General features: G+C 47.2%; 1 protein-coding gene across 3 annotated transcripts in view; it reads left to right on the top strand.

Annotated features, from left to right (window-relative positions):
* unc5d (unc-5 netrin receptor D) overlaps positions 1–22644 on the top strand; it is a 362879-nt gene that overhangs the window by 247122 nt on the left and 93113 nt on the right. For all 3 annotated transcript variants that reach the window (XM_033014104.1, XM_033014105.1, XM_033014106.1), the window contains exons 3-4: positions 17337–17480; positions 21340–21443. In XM_033014104.1, coding sequence (XP_032869995.1) covers positions 17337–17480; positions 21340–21443 — 248 coding nt within the window. The remainder of the gene's footprint in view (positions 1–17336; positions 17481–21339; positions 21444–22644) is intronic.

Genomic DNA, 22644 nt, shown 5'->3' on the forward strand with positions numbered 1-22644 from the left:
ATCAACAAATCTCTGCTGTTTTAGTGCTGGTGAACAGACCTCAAGAGCTGCAAAGTTGGAAGGACAACACAGCATTGATGTTAGCAGTTTGCACCCTGAGGCAATAATTTGCCTTGTCAGTAGCACACTTGTTTAGAGATACAGCGCGGAAACAGGCCCTTCGGCCCACCGAGTCCGCACCAGACTCCGATCCCCGCTCATTAACACTATCCTACACACACTGAGGACACATTTATGCCAAGTCAACTAACCTACAAACCTGCACGTCTTTGGAGGAGGTTGTAGTGTCTAATAAGATAAGATAAGATAAGATAAGATAGCCTTTTATTGTCATCCAGACCGAAGTCTGAACGAAATTGAAGCAGTCATACATACAATACAATACAATAAAAAAACAACAATAAACACATATTAACATCCACCACAGTGAGTCCACCCAACATCTCCTCACTGTGATGGAGGCAAAAGTCTTAGGGCTGCAGTCTCTTCCCTTCTCTTCTCCTTCTGCGCTGAGGCGATACCCCCCGGGCGATGTTAAAACCTGTCCCGCGGCTCAAACACCACGGCCCGGGGTAGTCGAAGCTGCCGCTCACCAGACCTGCTGACGCAGCCGCTGGCCCGCGGCCGAACCCGGTCTCAGGCCACCGCCACCAGAACTGCCGTCCCAGCCCCCGGAGCATCGTTCCAGCCCCGAGCCGGATCGCCCTCACGTGAGTACTGCCACCGTCTCAGCCTCGCGCCAGGCCGCCGCTCCTCCCTCGGGCCAGGCCACCCCGACCGGGCGCCACTCCTCCCTCGGGCTGGGCCGCCCCGAATGGCTGTAAGGAATAAGGTGGACGTTGCAGTTTTCAGGCTCCTGCAGCTTCTTCCCAGTGGCAAGGGTGGTGTGGGTCTCTAATGATGCTGGCTGCATCTCTGGGGAACGTGGACAAGGACAAATGCATCAGAGCAAGGCCAGCAGCATAATCAGGATGAGTCTCATCCCTCTTCCAAATGTTTCTGTTAAATGTATCTGCATTTTTTTGTGTCACAGAATGCGGATGCAATATGCGTTATCCAGGGAACCAGTGCTGCGAAACCTACTGTCCGTATTAAAATACTGTCTATTAAAATGTCTGAAGAAAGGCCTCGACCTGAAACGTCACCTATTCCTCTTCTCCAGAGACGCTGCCTGTCCCGCTGAGTTACGCCAGCATTTTGTGTCTAAACCAGCATTTGCAATTTCTTCCGACACAAGCAGATTTATGTGACTGTACTGCAAGATATTTTTTTGACTGGAAATGGAATGAATGAATCGAACTCAGCGCTGCACCAACACATCTTTCAATTTGAGAATTATGGTGCCCTGCATCTAATTTTCCTGGTTGCTAGGCAACGCCATGTCTAAGCACAGACTTATTTGTCTTTAAACCTCACCAGAAAAAAAAAAACTTAATAGAGAAAAGACCGTGAATGACATGTTTTAAAAAATGAGAATTTTTCCAGCCCGAACATTTAATTACCACTTTCTTTAAAACAACGTCTAATTTTAGCAATGCGTGATTCACGGCATATCGGCATTTTCATATTTTCATCTTATCCTGGATATCAAAGTTGTCTGAGCCCATTTGCTCAGTAAATAGCCCCAGATCTTGCACTGGCACCATGCTGCGTTTTCTTTGCCGTCGCTTGCCGGCTCGTTATCGTGTTGGATGAAGCTCAGCCTCTTGTACACCATTCCCACGTCAGAGGTTTGTGGATTCGTCCCAAGGCAGATTCGGAGGATCGACCCGGAATGCCACCCATTCCTTTTCTCCAGAGATGCTGTCTGGCCCGCTGAGTTACTCCAGCTTTTTGTGTCAATAGACAATAGACAATAGGTGCAGGAGTAGGCCATTGGGCCCTTCGAGCCAGCACCGCCATTCAATGTGATCATGGCTGACCATCCCCAATCAGTACCCCGTTCCTGCCTTCTCCCCATATCCCCTGACTCCACTATTTTTAAGAGCCCTATCTAGCTCTCTCTTGAAAGCATCCAGAGAACCTGCCTCCACCCTCTGAGGCAGAGAATTCCACAGACTCACCACTCTCTGTGAGAAAAAGTGTTTCCTCGTCTCCGTTCAATGGCTTACTCCTTATTCTTAAACTGTGGCCCCTGGTTCTCGACTCCCCCAACATCGGGAACATGTTTCCTGCCTCTAGCGTGTCCAAGCCCTTAACAATCTTATATGTTTGAGTCAGTGGATATTTTTAAGGCAGAGATAGATAGATTCTTGATTAGTTACGGGTGTCAGAGGTTATGGGGAGAAGGCAGGAGAATGGGGTTAGGAGGGAGAGATAGATCAGCCATGATTGAATGGCGGAGTAGACTTGATGAGCCAAATGGCCTAATTCTACTCTTATTCCTTATGACCAACTGGTCAGAAGATTAGTTGGCTATTGTAAATCACCCCTGTTGTCATGGTTACAGTTGATGTGCGTGTGGGAGAGAGCAGTTTGCAGGGGGGGGAACCAGGCAACATATCTCCATTTTACTGCTTAAATATAGGTGTAATTGTCACCAGATGGCAGATGAAGGGGTGACACATCAGAGGGAAAGGTCTGCCTTCATTCAGAAGATTCAGATCAGATGGTCAGTGTAGATAGTGATAGCACATGATGTATTCTGAGGCACAAACAGATCACCTGGACATGCCAACATCTAATGTGTAAGAAAGAACTGCAGATGCTGGTTTAAATCGAAGGTAGACACAAAATGCTGGAGTAACTCTGCGGGACAGGCAGCATCTCTGGAGAGAAGGAATGGGCGACGTTTCAGGTCGAGACCCTTCTTCAGACTGATGTCAGAGGAGGGGGTGGGACAAAGATAGAATGTAGGCTGAGACAGTAAGACTAGTGAGAAAACTGGGAAGGGGGAGGGGATGAAGAGAGAAAGCAAGGGCTGTCTGGAGTTAGAGAAGTCAATGTTCATACCGCTGGGGTGTAAACTGCCCAAGCGAAATATGAGGTGCTGTTCTCCAATTTACGCTGGGCCTCACTCTGACAATGGAGGAGGCCCAGGACAGAAAGGTCGGATTGGGAACGGGAGGAGGAGTTGAAGTGCTGAGCCACCGGGAGATCAGGTAGGTTAAGGACTGAGTGGAGGTGTTCAGTGAAACGATCGCCGATGCCAACATCTAATCCACTCCAACCATTTTTTGAAGTTTTATGAATTTTTGAGGATGTTTCCACTCACAGTGGGATAGTCTAGGACTAGTCATAGCCTCAGAATTAAATGACGTTCATTTTGGAAGGAGATGAAGAGGAATTTATTTAGTCAGGGGGTAGTGAATCTGTGGAATTCTTTGCCACTGAAGGCTGTGGAAGCCAGGTCAATGGATATTCTTATGGCAGAGGTAAATAGATTCTTGATTAGTACAGGTGTCAGGGGTTATGGGGAGAAGGCAGGAGAATGGGGTTAGATCAGCCATGATCTAGGCATACAATCAGTACTCCTGCATTTTGTGTCTATCTTCGGTGTAAACCAGCATCTGCAGTTCCTTCCTACACATATTCCGATTCCTTTACAACCCTGATGAATCAGTTTAGTTTTTAGTTTAGTTTAGTTCAGAGATACAGCGCGGAAAATGGCCCTTCAGCCCTCCGAGCCCGAACAGACCAGCGATCCCCGCACATTTACACTATCCTACACACACTTGGGACAATTTTACATTTACACCCATGCAATTGATCAACAAACCAGTACGTCTTTGGAATGTGGGAGGAAACCGAAGATCGCGGAGGAAACACACGAGGTCGTTGGATGAACGTAAACACTCCGTACAGACAGCGCCCGTATTCGGGATGGGCCCCGGGCCTCTGGCTCTGTAAACGCTGAAAGGCAGCAACTCTACCGCAGCGCCACCGTGACGCACCATCCCTTGCCACTTCAGCCCATGCGACTGCATTTGAAGTTGTGAGCTTTCGAACAGTTTGGCAGCAGAGAGGGAATCTATTCCAATGGGGTATTATTTTTGGTCTCGCAGCCCACACAGCTTGTCTTATTCGAGATAAAAATAGGCATTTAATTGGCAAGAAAAATTGTCAGGAAGAAGTGGAATGCATTGGGAAGAAGAAATAAGCAGTTACATATTTACTTGAAAATGAGAATCTGGAAAGTTATTGTTTTAGAACTAGGTGATGGGTGCAAATAGTTATGAATTAGGCACATTCCCTTTCTTTTTTGTTTAGCTTCTTTGGATTCTTTACTTACTTCCTTTCCCTTCTTAAGGCCCTCTTCTCGTTGGAGCCTTTTTTTATTTTCTTCTTTCTTTGTTTTTCCACATTTTCAAGCACCATTCACCATTCATTTCACACCAATTACTGCGGACTACACTTCACTACAATTCTCATTCTTCCTCTTTTTATTATAGTTTAAAGCTTTAAAAAAATAAGAGAAGTTGTACACAAAATGTATTATGTAGCATATCATGATTAAGATGTATGTACAATGCTTCTAAGAAAAAAAGAAAAAAAGAAAAAAAGGGAAAAAAAAGAAAATGAGAATCCAGTTGAGGAAGTTTGGGTGACACGGTGGTGGAGCGGTAGAGACCCAGGTTCGATCCTGACTACGGATGCTGTCTATACGGATCTCGATCCCGAAAAGTCACCCATTCCTTCTCCACGGAGATGCTGCCTGGCCCGCTGAGTTGCTCCAGCTTTTTTTAATCTATCTTTGGTTTAAACCAGAATCTGCGGTTCCTTCATACACATTGAACTGGGAGTTGGTCTCTGGTACTGTGAAGGCAGCAAGTCTGGCAACTGTGCTGTCCTTAAAGCTCTCCTCTGCCCATGAGGAAGAGGTAATTTATATCATCGGCAGACAATATTCTTCCCTCTGGTGTCAAGTATATTTCTGAAAGTATATATTTGGATGGATTTGTGCTGTTTTGCTGAGTCAGCAGTTCATCATTGCAGAATCAATCATTTTACTTGACGTCATATCTGGATGTGCAGATATTAATGGGCTCCTCCACATCTTGTACAATAGCTCACTTATTACAGAAGCTTGCAAGATAGATTTGCTTGAGAAAGCATTTTTGGACAGTTAGTATCATCCATCTGAAATATGGTTGCCAACTTTCCCACTCCCAAATAAGTTACCTATCATTCCCTTAAAGCCCTGTCCCACGGTACGAGTTCTTTCGAAGAGCTCTCCCGAGTTTACCCTGATTCGGTGATTTACGGTAATGGCCACTCGTCGGTACTCGGGGCTCACGTGGACATTTTTCATCATGTTGAAAAATCTTCACGAGTCTTCCCGTGCTTACCTGCCGTTAGCGAGTCTTCCCGAGTACCTGCGGTTAGCGTTAAGAGACGTCCCCGAGCTCCGACGTACCTGCTACGTTCATTCTCCGTGCTTACCACGAGTTTGATTTTTTTTAAACTCGGGAGAGCTCTTGGAATGAACTCGTACCGTGGGACAGGGCTATCACTCCATTCCCGAAGATGATCAGGGTATCACACTCCACACTCCGCTGTCTTCAGTAGCTGCATACTCAGCTGTTAAATTAAACTAGCGTGAAAAGAAAAAAAAATCTATTAATTATACATCTATGATTCCCAAAGGCTCTGTGGGGCATGAGGATAATTCACAAAATTGCAGGCACCGCTAATAAACAGTTGATATAATGCTTCTTGCTGCAGTGAACATGGTATTTCATTCAGACGACTTGGAATTTTAACCTTGGTTCATTTGCAAGAGGTGGGACTGTTGAGCTTGTATGGATGGGACAATTGGCCTGGAGTTAGGGGCAGCGGATAGTGGTGGGTGGTAGACACAAATACTTGGGTGGCTCAGCAGGCCAGGCAGCATCTCTGGCGAGAAGGAATGGATGGCGTTTCGGGTCAAGTCAAGTCATGAGTGTTTTATTGAAGGTACACTAAAATGCTGGAGAAACTCAGCGGGTGTAGCAGCATCTATGGAGCGAAGGAAATAGGCAACGTTTCAGGCCGAAACCCTTCTTCAGACTGATGGGGGTTGGCGGGGAGGAAAAGGAAAAGGAAAAAGGAGGAGGAGGAGCCCGAGGGCTGGGGAAGGGGAGGAGACAGCAAGGGCTAACAAAACTGGGAGAATTCAATGTTCATGACCGCAGGATGCAGACTCCCCAAGCGGAATATGAGGTGCTGTTCCTCCAATTTCCAGTGTTGCTCACTCTGGCCATGGAGGAGACCCAGGACAGAGAGGTCGGATGGGGAATGGGAGGGGGAGTTGAAGTGCTGAGCCACCGGGAGGTCAGCTTGGTTAATGCGGACCGAGCTGAGGTGTTCGGCGAAACGATCGCCAAGCCTCCGCTTGGTCTCACCGATGTAGATCAGCTGACATCTAGAGCAGCGGATGCAATAGATGAGGTTGGAGGAGATGCAGGTGAACCTCTGTTTTATTGAAAATGGCAATGCAGGTAGATTGGACAGTAAGGAAGGCATACAATATGCAAAATATAAAGCTGAGGCATTGTGTTGCAACTTTACAATAACATTGCTTGGTCGGCACTTGGAGTATTGTGTGCAGTTCAGGTAGTCACATTGCAGGGAAGATGTGACTGCATAAGAAAGAACTGCAGATGCTGGTTTAAATCGAAGGTAGACACAAAATGCTGGAGTAACTCAGCGGGTGAGGCAGCAATCTCTGGAGAGAAGGAATGGGCGACGTTTCGGGTCGAGACCCTTCTTCAGCCTGATGTAAAGGGAGGGGGGGTGAGACAAAAACAGAATGTAGGCAGAGTCAGTAAGTCTAGTGGGAGAACTTGGAGGGATGGGACTGCGCTGGAGAGAGTGCAGAGGAGATTTACCAGGATGTTGCCCAGATTGGTGGACGTTAGTTACGGGAAGATTCGAGAGGCTGAGCTAAGTTTTTTTCATGGAGTATAGGGGGTAACATGAGGGAGGTACAGTATATATACTTATGGGACGCAAGGCTAGATGGATCATCAGAATCTTCATCTCAGAGGAGAGATATAAAAAACAGAAGGGCATAGGTTTAAGGCTAGAGGTAGGATTTTCAAAAGATGGTATGAGAGGTTAGATTCTGCACAGAGTGGCTGATATCTGGAGCGCTCAGACAAAAATAATGAGAGCAATAGATTGGGTAGATGGACAGTCTCTTGCCCAGGTGAAGGTGCAGGGAAAAGATTTAATAGGATCTGAGGGGTAGTTTTTTCACATAAAGGGCGGTGGGTGTATGGAACAAGCTGCCAGAGGATGGGGTTAGGAGGGAGAGATAGATCAGCCATGATTGAATGGCGGAGTAGACTTGATGGACCGAATGGCCTAGTTCTACTTTCGCTTATGATCTTAAGTTCACATCCTGCAACAGATGAAGGGGGATTTAAATATATTTTAGTAATTAAATCGGGAGAGTTTTTATAAACAAATTCAGAATTGTCCTTTAAACGCTCATGCACAACAGGCCTTTGTTGCCAAGTTATGACTCTAATGTTTAGAACAACTTTGGAATTGAACATGGACAGATGTGCTGGGGAAAATGTAGACCATTACAAATATCAGCGCAGGCTCGCCGATCATTTCGCTGAACATCCGCGCCTAAACTTACCTGATCTCCCAGTTGCTACCTACTTTAACTGCCCCTCCCATTCCCACACTGACCTTTCTGTCCTGGGCCTCCTCCATTGTCAGGTGAGGCCCAGCGTAAAGTGGAGACACAGCACCTCATCCTTTACTTGGGCAGCTTACACTCCAGCGGTTTGAATATAGACTTCTCTAACTTCAAGTAACCCTTGCCTTCCCTCTCTCTGCATTCCTCCCCCTCTCCCTCTCCCCTTCCCAGTTCCCCGACTAGTCTGACTGTCCTCGTTTACATTTTATCTCTGTTTGCTTTGTTGTTCCTGGCTAACAATGATCTATTCTACATTTCCCTTGAACTCCTTCCCCTTTGTCTCATTTTTACACCTTACACTTCCTTATCTCTGTATCTCCCTCTCCCTAACTCAGTCTGAAGAAGGGTCTCGACCCGAAATGACACCCATTCTTTCTATCCAGTGATGCTGCTTGTCCCGCTGAAGTACTCCAGCATTTTCTGTCTATCTCCAGTTCAAACCAGCATCTGCAGTTCCTCCCTACAACAGTGGACTGGACAGATGTGCAGGGTCAAAATGAAGACCATAGCAATGACTGGACTGATGTGCTGGGCAGCAGTCAGACCATTGCAAGTCCTGGACAGATGTGCCGGTGAGAGTGCGGACCATTGCACACACTGGGCAGATGTGCTGGGAGCTGCGAACCATGCCACATACCAAGCAGATGTTCGGGCAGTTGTGCATCATTGCACCAAATGGACAGATGTGTGGGAATCTGCGCACCGTTGCGCAGCCTAATTAATTTAAAATCTGGTCATTGATATTCCCTGGATACTGCTCCTCTTTTCATTTTGAATTTTCTTCTGATTTTCCTAAACTTTTATATTCCCAGCAGCTAACAGAGCCTAAACCCCCCCTGAACGCACAAGAAAATATTTGGTTGTATGGTTGGGTAGTTAGTTAGGGTTAGTTTTAGCTTAGTTTATTGTCACGTGTACCGAGGTACAGTGAAAAGCTTTTGTTGCGATCTAACCAGCCAGACGTTGCCTATTTCCTTCGCTCCATAGATGCTGCCGCACCCGCTGAGTTTCTCCAGCACTTTTGTCTTTTCGGTTTCGGGTCGAGACTCTTCTTCAGTCTGAAGAAGGTCCTCGACCCGAAACGTCACACATTCCTTCTCTCCAGAGATGCTGCCGGTCCCGCTGAGTTACTCCTGCATTTTGTGTCTATCTCCAATTTTCTTGGCCCCGCTCTGGGAGTAGGAGTGGGGGCGGATCCAGATCCGCAACGGTCGTGAGCCCCAGGCCGAGTTTGGCGATCGTTTGCCTGCTTCTGCTGCTGTTGGAGGTGAGACGTTGCGTCGGGCCAGGGTCTTGGGCCTGTCCCACTTTGGCCGTCAGTTACGTGACAGGCCGGTGGCGCGCGAAGACTTCATGCTGGACGAAGTCCACACTCCTCCACGCCACTCCATGCGCCCGTCCCGCGCTACCCACACGCTACCCACACGCTAGCAGGTCGTGTAAATGGCGCGCGAATCACGGCCAAGTGGGATAGTGCCCTTTACAGTGACAGAGTCCCGAGTTCAATCCTGATGACGGGTGCTGTCTGGACGGAGTTTGTATGTTCTCCCCGTGACCGAGCACGTGGGATTTCTCTGGGTGCTCTGGTTTCCTTACACACTCCAAAGACGTACAAGTTTGTAGATTAACAGGCTTTGATAAATTGTCCCTAGTGTGTAGGATAGTGCTAGTGTACAGGGATTGCTGGTCTGAGCGGACCAGGTGGGCCGAAGGGCCTGTTTCCACACCATATCTCTGCAAAACTAAAGCAGTTGTCCAAGCAACCTTGACGAATCTAAATCCATTAGCCCAGAGATGAATATTTGCTGCCAATTGCATTGAAACAATCAGTATTCTGCACTTTGTTCATTTTCCCTTTTGCAGTTATCTGTGTGTAAGTGTGATCTGCCATGATAGTACACAAAACAAAAGATTTTTCCACAGCAGCTCATTACATGTGACAATGATAAAGCATTACTAACACCAACACCCTGTCGGAGCAGAGGAAAAACAGCAGCCATTTTTACTTTTGTTTTAGAGATACAGCATGGAAACAGGCCCTTCGACCCACCGAATGTATGCTAGCCATCGATCACCCTTGCACACTCGTTCCACATTATCTCAGCATCTCCCTACACACTAAGGGGCAATTTATACAGAGGCCAATTAACCTGCAAGCCTTGGAGTCTGGGGGGGAACCGGGGGTCAGAGACCCACAAGGTCACAGGGAGAACATGCAAACTCCACGCAGACAGCACCTGAGGTCAGGATCGAACCCGGGTCTCTGGCACAGTGAGGCTGCAACTCTACCAGCTGTGAAACTGTGCAGTGCAATCCTCACATGGATAGTGATTAGGATACATTTAATTTGGCAAGATTTTCAGCACATATGCCGTGTGCTGATGGCCTTGCGCTAAACTGTTCTATATTCCAGCACAGAATACGTACAGTCTTGCCTGGTCCCAGTCTCAATGGAGGGACGAGGGTTGTTTTTGACTGCATGGCTGTGTTTAGTATAGTTTAGTTTAGTTTAAGGATACATTGCAGCAACAGGCCCTTCTGCCCATCGAGTCCGCACCGACCAGCGGTCCCTGCACAATAACACTACCCTACACATACTAGGGTCAGTTTTTACATTTATACCAAGCCAATTAACCTACAAACCTGTGCGTCTTTTGGAGTGTGGGAGGAAACCGAAGATCTCGGAGAAAAATCACGCAGGTCACGGGGAAAACGTACAAACTCCGTATAGACAGCACCCGTGGTCATGGATCAAACCCGGGTCTCTGGCGTTGTAAAGGGCCTGTCGCACTTGGACGACCTAATTGGCGAGTTTGAAAAAATTACATGTTGAAAACCTCCTTCGACTATGATGAAGACTATCTACGACTACCTTCGACTACCCTCGATTACCTACGACTAACATGCCAACCTATTACGACTAAACCTACGAGTAAAAAAAGTATCGATTTTTTTTCCATTACTCGCGGGCATTTTTTAACATATTGAAAAAAACGCCGCGACCTAGCTGAGGCCTCGAGTACGCGGAGACCACTCTCGAGCATGAAGGAGAGTTACGAAGACCTCCTACGACCTCGTGTCGACCATGCTGCGAGTATGAGTCGAGGGCAAACTCGCCAGAACTTGCAGATTAGGTCGCCCAAGTGGGACAGCCCCTTAAGGCAGCGGCTCTACCGCTGTGCCACCGTGCTGCCGGAGCCTTGCAACGGAAGCTTACCCTCCCGATCTCCTGCCTGGTTTTCCCATCAGGAAGCGACAGCGGGCATCGCGGAACCGTACGGGAATGTAGCAGATTTTTCTTTGTCCTCAGGTGAAGATCAGGATAGCAGTGTTTTAATCTCGGGGGATGTTCGTTACTTCTCACCCAACCCATGATGTGAGCTGCCAAAACTGCCCAGAAAAATAATATTAACAAGGACACTACCCTATCAATAATGCAGCAGAATTAAAAATTAACTGATGTAAAGATTTTCGTCAAGGTTTGTGCAAGAGGATTCCTCTCGCAAGACAAGAAAATTAGATACTTGATTCAGCTGCCTCAGGTTCCTCATTAATTATATTAATCTATTGCTGCATAATCAGTGTCTATTCATTACTTGAGTATTATGCAATTATAAATGCCATGTATCTCACTTCTTGGCTTAAATGCTGTCACTTGATGGGCACATGTAGTCGCTGATGCTGTGTGGCACGGTGGTGCAGGGGTAGAGTTGCTGCCACACAGCGCCAGAGACCTGGGTTCGATCCTGACTCCAGGTGTAGTCTGTGTGGACCGTGTGGGTTTTCTCCAGGAGCTCCGGTTTCCACCCACACTCCAGGTTTGCTGGTTAATTGGCTTCGATAAATTCCTCCAGTGTGTACGATGCAGAACTGGGGTAACATAGAACTAGTGTTCGGTAGATCGATAGACGGCGTGGACTCGGTGGGCCGATGGGCCTGTTTCCATCCTGTGTCTCCAAAACTAAATCTGAAACTATAACTTTGCTTCTCAATAGGCGCTGACTGGAGGATGAGATCAACGGTTCCCTAACTTGGGATCTTGTCAGTGAAAGTTGAAAGAACAATAGACAACAGGTGCAGGAGTAGGCCATTCGGCCCTTCGTGCCAGCACCACCATTCAATGTGATCGCGGCTGATCATCCACAATCAGTACCCCGTTCCTGCCTTCTCCCCATATCCCCTGACTCCGCTATCTTTAAGAGCCCTATCTAACTCTCTCTTGAAAGCATCCAGAGAACCGGCCTCCACCACCCTCTGAGGCAGAGAATTCCACAGACTCGCAAACATTCTGAAACTGTGTGAAAAAGTTTTTCCTCATCTCCGTTCTAAATGGCTGACCCCTTATTCTTAAACTGTGGCCCCTGGTTCTGGACTCCCCCAACATCGGGAACATGTTTCCTGCAACTGTGACTTTAAAACTGAAAGAGGCACGAAATACTGGACTAGCTGAGTGGGTCAGGCAGCATCCCTGGAGAACGTGGGTAGATGACGTTTCTGGTCGGGACCCCTCTTCAGACTGATTGTGAGGGGAGCGGGGGGGGGGGGGGGGGGGGGGGGGGGGGGGGTGTAAGAAAGCTGGAAGTGGGGAAGACCAGGGACAGAGTGTGGCAGGTTATAGGTGGAGGCTACAGGTGTGGCAGGCTACAGGTATCACAGAGGGGGAGCAGTGAGAGAGAAGGAGAACCTCTTCAGAGTAGGCACCCCTTGAGAAGATTTCGCAGTGGAGTGGTCACAATGCAGAATCAAGGAACTGCAGATGCTGGCTTACAAAAAAAGACACAAAGTGCTGGTGTAACTCAACGCGTCAGGAAGCATTCTCTGAAGAAGGATCCTGACCGGAAACATCGCCTATCCATGTTTTCCAGGGATGCTGCCTGACCTGCTGAGTTACTCCAGCACTTTGCGTCTTTTTTTGTAATCCAGCAGCTGCAATTCTTTGTTTCTACAACTAATACATGATAGAAATGGTTGAGAGGTCTATAGGCCAAATGCAGACAAACAGAACTAACCCAGTACAGCAACTTGGTTGGCATGAACATGGGGAGCCGAAGGGCCTGTTTCCATGCTGTACATCTCTATGGTTTTATGAGTGCAATAATAGAGACCAAAAGTGAACACCTTATATAAATATATGTATAGAGAGTAACTGCAGATGCTGACATCAACTGAAGACAAACACAAGAGGCTGGAGTAACTCAGCGGGTCAGAAAAAAGGAATAGGTGACGTTTCGGGTCGAGACTTTTCTTCAGACTGAAGGAGGGTCCCAACCCGAAATGTAACCTGTCGTTTTTTGCCAGAGATGTTGTCTGATCTGCTGAGTTCCACCAGCTTTTGTGTCTGTCTGCCCTTATATAGCCTGTCAGCTTCAGGTATGTCCACTAGGGGGCAGATTAAAACCTGATGAGGGGTGATCTTATAGATATATTACAAATTCATGAGAGGAATAGATCGGGTAGATGCACCGAGTCTCAAGTTCAAGTTCAAGTTCAAGTGAGTTTATTGTCATGTGTCCCTGTATAGGACAATGAAATTCTTGCTTTGCTTAAGCACACAGAAAATAGTAGGCATTTACTACAAAACAGATAAATGTGTCCATATACCATGATATAAATATATACACACATGAATAAATAAACTGGTAAAGTGCAAATAACAGAAAGTGGTTGTTAATAATCAGAGTTTTGTCCGAGCCAGGTTTAATAGCCTGATGGCTGAGGGGAAGTAGCTATTCCTGAACCTGGTTGTTGCAGTCTTCAGGCTCCTGTACCTTCTACCTGAAGGTAGCAGGGAGATGAGTGTGTGGCCAGGATGGTGAGGGTCTTTGATGATACTGCCAGCCTTTTTGAGGCAGCGACTGCGATAAATCCCCTCGATGGAAGGAAGGTCAGAGCCGATGATGGACTGGGGCAGTGTTTACTACTTTTTGTAGTCTTTTCCTCTCCAGGGCGCTCAAATTGCCGAACCAAGCCACGATGCAACCGGTCAGTATGCTCTCGACTGTGCACCTGTAGAAGTTAGAGAGAGTCTTCCTTGACAATCCGACTCTCCGTAATCTTCTCAGGAAGTAGAGGCGCTGATGAGCTTTTTTGATAATTGCGTTAGTGTTCTCAGACCAGGAAAGATCTTCAGAGATGTGCACGCCCAGGAATTTGAAGTTCTTGACCCTTTCAACCATCGACCCGTTGATGTAAATGGGGCTGTGGGTCCCCCTCCTACTCCTTCCAAAGTCCACAATCAGTTCCTTGGTTTTGCTGGTGTTGAGGGCCAGGTTTTTGCGCTGGCACCATATGGACAGTTGCTCGATCTCTCTTCTGTACTCTGACTCATCCCCATCAGTGATACGCCCCACAATAGTGGTGTCGTCAGCAAACTTGATGATGGAGTCTCTTGCCCAGAGTAGGGGAATCGAGTAATATAGGTTTAAGGTGAAGGTGGGGGGAATGATTTAATAGGAACCTGAGGGGTAACCTTTTCACACAAAGGTTGGTGGGTGTATGGAACGAGTTGATGTGTGTATGGATATCTGAAATCAAACCGAATCCACGCCGACCAGCGATCCCCGTACACTAACACTGTCCTATACACACTAGGGACAATTTTACATTCATGCATTAATACCAAGCCAAATAACCTACAAACCTGTACGTCTTTAGAGTGTGGGAGGAAACCGAAGATCCCCGTAGTCAGGATCGAACCCGGTTAAGAGACCTTTGTAAATTGCTACGACTCTTTGGGCGACTGAGGGGACTAATCACGACCATACGGGCGATACCCTGGCGACATGTCGCGGGGTGAAGCCTGTATGGTCGTGAGGAGTTGCCCAAAGAGTCGTACCTTGTTCTGGTCGCCGCTGGATTTTCAACATGTTGAACATTTTCAGCGACCTGTAACGACCTATGACGGGTGCCGGCAGTCGCCGAAAAAGTCGCGTAAGTGGAACAGGCCCACAAGCATATAGATACATATATAACCTATATATAGGTAGATTAACATCTATAATTAATAGATTATAGATTATAGAGGCAGCATGGTGGCACAGCAGTAGAGTTGCTGCCTTACAGCGCCAGAGACCCGGGTTCGATCCTGACTACTGGTCTGTACGGAGAGTGTACGTTCTCCCCATGACCTGCGTGGGTTTTCTCCGGGTGCTCCGGTTTCCTCCCACACTCCAAAGACGTACAGGTTTGTTGGTTGGTTGGCTTTGGTATAATTGTAAGCTGTCCCTAATGTGTGTAGGATAGTGTGAGTGTTTGCGGGGATCGTTGGTCGGCACAGACTCGTTGGGCCGAAGGGTACCTTTCCACGCTGTATCTCTAAACGAAACGAAACTAAATCTATGCGATAGTAGATCTTCGATCTGATCTATTAGATTAATATTTGGGGGAATTTGTATCAACCCCCCCCCCATGCCACCTTCCCCCCTAAGCAATTCACTGCTCTGTCCCTTATTGCGGGAATATTGGTCGCGTTTTGTACAGAACTCATAACATTGTGTAAATTCTTCTTTGCATAATTAATGATTATGTTTTGACAAATTGTATTTTTGCAGTAATTATGTAGCAGATGCTTCTTTGCAACTACATCCTGAGGAAGATATGGAGGCCATTGACAGTTACACTAATTGTAATTTTATGCGTAGAGTCGATTTAACTTTCATGTTAAATTATCCCAGTTACTATGAATAACTGGACAATGAGATGAGTCGCATTGAACAGGAGTGCAAATTAGGACTTTGCAGAGAGATGTGCTCCTTGCTTCCGACATGGTGACTACTGGTGAGCTGGTTTTATCCAGGGCCCCATTCCAGGGTGATGGGGACAGATGGGGATCTTGCTTTTGCTGACTGTGCATTCGCTGTCATGGTCGCTGCGAGCAAAGTTCCTCCTCCAAGAATTAGGTCGTGTCGACTTCAATCGGACCAACTTTCAGTGAGTGCAAGATGCAGTTGTAGAGTCAAGAGAGTCAAAGGGACTGGCGTGCGGGGACGCTGTGATGGAGGAGGGGAGGAGGGGGAACAAAGGGGAACCTTGCACGGGGGCAATTTGTAACTGTATAAGCACCCTTTATGTGGCAACTATTTACATACCTTGGGTGTGCAAGCAACAAATTTCACTGTGACTTGTCACAGGTGACAATAAAGTATTCATTTCAATACAGTGTGGAAACAGACCCAACATGCCCGCACCGGCCAACATGTCCCAATTCCACTAGTCTCACCTGCCAGTGCTTGGTCCATATGCCTCTAAACTGGTCCTATCCACACAGTAAATGTTTCTTAAACCATGCGATTGTACCTGCCTCAACTACTTCCTCCAGCTGCTCATATACTTTCCATCCAAAGTTGCCCCTCAAGTTCCTATTAACTCATTTTGACCACCCTATATACCTATGACGCCATCTTTATGCATTACAGCATGGTTTGGGAACAGCCCCATGTAAGATCACAAGAAATCGCAGCAAATTCTGGACGCAGCCCAGACCATCACACAAGCTAACCTTCCTTCCATCGACTCCTTTTATACCTCACGCTGCCTCGGCAAGGCCAGCAGCATAATCAGGGATGAGTCGCACATTGGCCACCCTCTCCTCCCCTCTCCCAGCAGGCAAGAGGTACAGAAATGTGAAAACGCATAACTCCAGATTCAGTGACAAATTCTTCCCAGCTATTATTAGGCAACATCCTATTACCAACTAGAGAGTGGTCCTGAGCTGCCATCTATCTCATTGGAGACCCTTGGGACATCTTTAATTGCACTTTACTGAACTTTATCTTGCACTAAAACATTATTCCTTCTATTCAGTATCTGTACTCTAGGGATAGCTTAATTGTAATCATGTATAGTCTTTCTGCTGACTGGATGGTACACAGCAAAAAAAGCTTTTCACCTCATCTCGGTACATGTGACAATAATTAACTAAACTAAACTACAAACTCCACCTGACCAAACTCCATTACTCCAGCACTTTGTGTCTTTTTTTTTTGGAAACTAGGATCTGCACTTCCTTGTTTCTACATAATTGCTTGACATACATGCGCATCAACCTTTAGTGTTTGAACCAACATCACTTTGAACCTCCAGATCCCTCAGCCTGTAACATTTTTTACTTTTATTCCATTTAAATAATAATAAGAACTGAACATAAGGCCCGAAAGGATAACTCTTCCTTATCTTTACAGGTCATTGCTGAGTATGTTCAGATTAGTTTAGAGGTACAGTGGGGAAACAGGCCCTTCGGCCCACCAAGTCCATGCCAACCATTGATCACCCATACACTAGTTCTGCTGCATGTTATCCCAGTTTTGCATCTTACACATTAGAGTTCAATTTACAGAAGCCAATTCACCTACAAATCTGCACGCCTTTGGAAACTGGGAGGGAACCGGAGCACCCGGAGAAAACCCACACGGTCACAGGGAGAAAGTGGAAACTCCGTACAGACAGCACCCGTAGTCAGGATCGAACCTGGGTTTCTGGCACTGGAAGGCAGCAACTCTCCAGAATGTATTGTTATTTCCCCCCAAATAAAACTGGGCATTAGTTCATTCCAGTCTGAAGAAGGGTCTCGACCCGAAACGTCACCCATTGCGGCCTGTCCCGCTGAGTTACTCCACCACTTTGTGTCTATCTTTGGTGTCAGCCGGTGTCGGCTGTTCCGTCCACGCTCCATCCAACCCCTGTGCTTGCTTTCCTTCTCTCGTAGGGTTGAACGTGCAGGAGGTGCTGATCAACGTGTCTCGGCAGCAAGTGGAAGATTTCCACGGCCCGGAAGACTACTGGTGCCTCTGCGTGGCCTGGAGTGAGCTGGGGACTACGAAGAGCAGGAAGGCCACAGTCCGCATCGCATGTAAGCAGTCGCAAATGCCCACCCCAGCACCGCGCACCAAAGATCCTCTAGCGAGCAAGATAATCCACTCGACGAAAAAGACCTAGTTTTTTATTTTATTTATTTAACCTTTATTTAACCAGGATAAGTCTCATTGAGATTAAAAATCTCTTTTACAAGAGAGTCCTGGCCAAGACAGGCAGCAGCACAGTTCCACAGTTACAGACAACAATTTAAAAAAACAACAGAGAACATATAAATAGAGTCACAGTCAGATTCAAATTCAGCAGGGGTGTTAAAATTAACAGCAGACTCAGCAGAGCCTGGGCCTGGGTTAGGTTGAACATTCCCTGAAATCATATTTGTAAAACAAACAGACACAGTTAGAGACAGGAGGAGACGTGTGCTGCCATCTTGGATTTTTGCCACAGAAGATGTCGAGACGGTGCAGGTTTGGAATTCCTCCCACACCACACAAAAGCCAGACCGGCCCGGTCAGCACCGGCGAGGCAGTAAGGGGGGGGGGGGGCTGTTCTGGATGCAGGTGTCAAAGTCCAGAAAGATTTTCTCCCCTCTTTTGGTGCGCTAGTTTCATGGCAGGTTGCCAGCCACAATTGTGGGAGCTCGGCAGTTAGTTGATAAGACTGCTCGCAGTCCCAAAACAAGCAGAAACTTTTAAAATAAATCTCTGTAGCGTCGCAGCGATACTCCAAGATGTTAAAGGTTCCGCTGTGCCTCCTCCGAAGTCCAAAAAGATGTTTAAATTCACTCACTTTTGTGTCTGGACGGGAGCTCTGCAACACCACATCTCTCTGCTGCCACACCTCCTGCCCATGACCTAGTACGGTCATGGGCAGATCCATGGGTAATTTTCGGCCCCATTTCCGTAACTGGCTTCCGTCTCCGCACCAAAGATCCCGTAGCGGGGCAAAGATACTAGTGCGGAGACGGAAGCCGGTTACCGAAACATCCTCGTAAAAATAAAAGTTATTTGGTAAAAATCTTCTCCTCATTTTCAGAATTTTAATTTATTAACACAAACTGATCCCCCGCAAGGTTGATTACCCTGCGAGTCGGGTCGGGTCGGGTTACAGAAATGGATGCAAAAAAGGCCCACGCCTTTGCGTACTACACGTCAGCCCATTGCATTTAGCAGGAGTGGTCTATCTTGCTCCGCTATAGGATCTTTGCCGCGCACGCTCCTACAGAGATGAATTAGCTATCCAATTCTGCAGTCCTTGCAGGCTTTAGCTGCTGTTGGGTAGGTAGTCCATCAAACTGGTTCCGCTTGAATAATTGGAGCAGCGTGTGAACTACAGAGCCTGGGCAACTTGCAAGCGTGGCATACTGAAGCTGTTGGCTACAGGCTATAAATAATGCATGGACCACTCTTTTTTTATTTGGCAGGTTGCGGGTCTTGTAATGACTTGTGTTTCACAGAACACTCTAGCAAGAGATAAATGCCACCATCGGCATGGTGGAAGATTTCTGCCTGCTCCTAGCCTTGCATGCTAAAGAGAGTCTTTCTCCAATGCGGCTCTTTTTAAACCAGGGGGTGTGAAATAAACCTGCAGAGGAGGGTGGAAACATTGAAAAACATGGAAAATAGCTGCAGGCGTAGGCCATTCGGTCCATCAAGCCAGCATCGCCATTCAATATCATCATGGCTGATCGTCCAAAATTAATACTTGGACACACTAGAGGCAGGAAACATGTTCCCGATGTTGGGGGAGACCAGAACCAGGGGCCACAGTTTGAGAATAAGGGGTAAGCCATTTAGAACCGAGACGAGGAAACACTTTTTCTCACAGAGAGTTGTGGGTCTGTGGAATTCTCTGCCTCAGAGGGTGGTGGAGGCAGGTTCTCTGGATACTTTCAAGAGAGAGCTAGATAGGGCTCTTAAAAATAGCAGAGTCAGGGGATATGGGGAGAAGGCAGGAACGGGGTACTGATTGGGGATGATCAGCCATGATCACATTGAATGGCGGTGCTGGCTCGAAGGGCCGAATGGCCTCCTCCTGCACCTATTGTCTATTGTCTATTGCTACTCCAATGCTTTGTGCCCCTTTTTGTGTACGGGATGATGGCTGGTCGGCACAGACTCGGTGGGCTGAGGGGCCTGTTTCCACGCTCTCTTAGATCTCTACAATCTACAAGCAATGCCACAAGTGTGTACGAAGGAACTGCAGGTGCTGGTTTATACCGAAGCTAGAGCCGAAACGCTGGGGTAACTCAGCGGGTCAGGCGACATCTCTGGAGAAAAGGAATGGGTGATGTTTCAGGTTGGAACCCTTCTGGAGGGCCCTGGAGAGGAAAAGGCTACAAAAAGTAGTAAACACTGCCCAGTCCATCATCGGCTCTGACCTTCCTTCCATCGAGGGGGTTTATCGCAGTCGCTGCCTCAAAAAGGCTGGCAGTATCATCAAAGACCCACACCATCCTGGCCACACACTCATCTCCCTGCTACCTTCAGGTAGAAGGTACAGGAGCCTGAAGACTGCAACAACCAGGTTCAGGAATAGCTACTTCCCCACAGCCATCAGGCTATTAAACCTGGCTCGCACTGACTATTAATAACCCATTATCTGTTATTTGCACTTTATCAGTTTATTTATTCATGTGTGTATATATTTATATTATGGTATATGGACACATTTATCTGTTTTGTAGTCAATGCCTACTATGTTCTGTGTGCTGAAGCAAAGCAAGAATGTCATTGTCCTATACAGGGACACATGACAATAAACTCACTTGAACTTGAAGTCTAAAGTGTCGGACTAAGGGAGATTGAATCTGCATTGCCACTGTTGTCCTGCTGATCCAGCAATCAGATTACAATTCCTGGTCTTCTGAGTGAGAAAGGAGAAAAGAATAATGTTGGGAGAAGGGAGGTGTGGAGGAACGGTAATGGTTGCATGTTAATTGACATCGATTTTGCCTCTAAGGTAGAAGTTATGACTACTTACAGCTGATGCATCACTTTTACTTACAGATCTCTTTATTCTTACGATTAAACTGCAAGAACTTTCTGCCAGGCTTTAACTCTCTGTCGAGAAAGTTGTCACCTCATTACTTGTAGTGAAGCTTTAAAGTCACATTCACCATTTCTAGCCAATCTCAATGGGCAGTCTGGAGAAGGGTCTCCACCCGAAACGTCACCCATTCCTTCTCTCCAGAGATGCTGCCTGTCCCGCTGAGTTACCCCAGCATTTTGTGTCTTTCTTCAATGGCCAGACCTTTTGGTTTATCCATTCGGTTCAGAACTAAAGGTACTGCCATACATACGCTGGTTTACAAGGTCTCGTACTCAGCGGGTCAGGCAGCATCTCTGGGGAATGTGGATGGGTGACGTTTTAAGCCGGGACCCATTTGGTTCCTGGCCTGGCTCTACTGCTTGAAAGAATTCCCCCTCTGTCTGTTGAATTCTACAATTTTAGGCAATAGTTTCTGCTTTCATTTCATATATGTGCAATTTTTTTTTAAAGTATCACTTTCAGGAGAGTAGTTTTGGAAGCACGTTCACTCTCAGAGGGTGTTAGAAATTTGGAACTTGCACCTGCAAGTGGCATGCCAACTCTTAACTTCACATCTGAGATTGCTAGATTTTTAATGAGGGGACATCGAGCAAAGGTGGGTCTGTGGACATTGATCATTGATCAGCCACGATGCAGTTGAATAATGCCACAGGCTCGAAGGGCTGAATCATCATCTCCGCAGAACCCTTCGGTCCACCCCACGCCAGATGGGCGCATTAATCTGAAAGATCACTCGGTCCACAGGCAATGCCGTGTTGGGACTGAAAGCTGGAATAAAAGTCAAGTCAAACTGAGTTTGTGATTAACTGATCTATTTGTTTCTCCTCCTCCATCCACCCCCACAGATCTGAGAAAAAACTTTGAACAAGATCCGCAGGCAAAGGAGGTTCCTCTTGAAGGGAAGATAATCCTGCATTGTCGTCCGCCTGAGGGAGTTCCCTCAGCCAAGGTAAGAAGCTGCTATTGATCAGAATCAGATTTTGTTTGCCAACATACTGGCATTGATTCATCACAAGCTAGTATCATTTCAAAGATTCAATGCTGTTATTATTGCTCTTGGTATCACTATGTTTGGACGATCGCTTTGATTAGTTTAGTTTAGAGATACAGCGCGGAAGCAGGCCCTTCGGCCCATCGAGTCCCCCCGACGACCAGCGATCACCCCATACACTAACACCAACTGCACACACTAGGGGACATTTTTTTTTAATATACCAAGCCAATGAACCTACAAACCTGTACATCTTCGGCGCGTGGGAGGAAACTGAAGATCTCGGAGAAAACCCACGCGGTCGCGGGGAGAACGTGCAAGCTCCGCACAGACAGCACCCGTAGTCGGGATCGAACACGGATCTCCGCCGCTGCATTTGCTGTAAGGCAGCAACTCTACCGCTGTGCCACCGTGGCCGCCCTCTGACTGAAGTAGTAGCCAGGATATAGGATACAAGTTATATTAGGAGATACCAATGGAATGTAAGAAAGGAAATACTACGGTGGTCGGTGCAGACACGCACCCGTGGTCAAGATTGAACCCGGGACACTGGAGCTGTAAGGCAGCAACTCTACCGCTGCGCCATCGTGCCACCCCTATGCACTCCGATGTTGAAATGATTCAGACAGATCAACAGCACTTGATATTTCCTATGACACAGAGAGAGGACAAGCTGGCCCACTGAGTCTATGCTGATTCACAGAGTATAGAGTCATATGCGTGGAAACAGGCCCTTCGGCCAACTTGCCCACCCCCGCCCAACATGCCCCATCTACACTGAAGAAGAGTTTCAGCCCGAAAAGTTGCTATTCATTCGCTCCATAGATGTCTGCGGCACGCTGAGTTTCCCAGATTTTGGTGCCCCATCTACAATGTTCTCTACTTGCCTGTATTGGCCCATATCTCTAAACATTGTCCGTCGAAGAAGGGTTTCGGCCGAAACTTCTGCCTACTTCCTTGCTCCATAGCTGCTGCTGCACCGCTGAGCTTCCCCAGAAATTGGTGTACCTCCCTCTAAAACTGTCTTTCCATGTACATATGAAATGCTATTAACACATTGTGCCGTACCGCTCAGCACCTCAGCAGTCGTTCCATTACCGCACCTTGATTTCCCTGTAACCTATTCACCCCACATTCCCATCAGCCTCCCCAAATCTAC

Source organism: Amblyraja radiata, chromosome 39, assembly GCF_010909765.2.
Source record: "Amblyraja radiata isolate CabotCenter1 chromosome 39, sAmbRad1.1.pri, whole genome shotgun sequence".
NCBI classification, from domain to species: Eukaryota; Metazoa; Chordata; class Chondrichthyes; order Rajiformes; family Rajidae; genus Amblyraja; species Amblyraja radiata.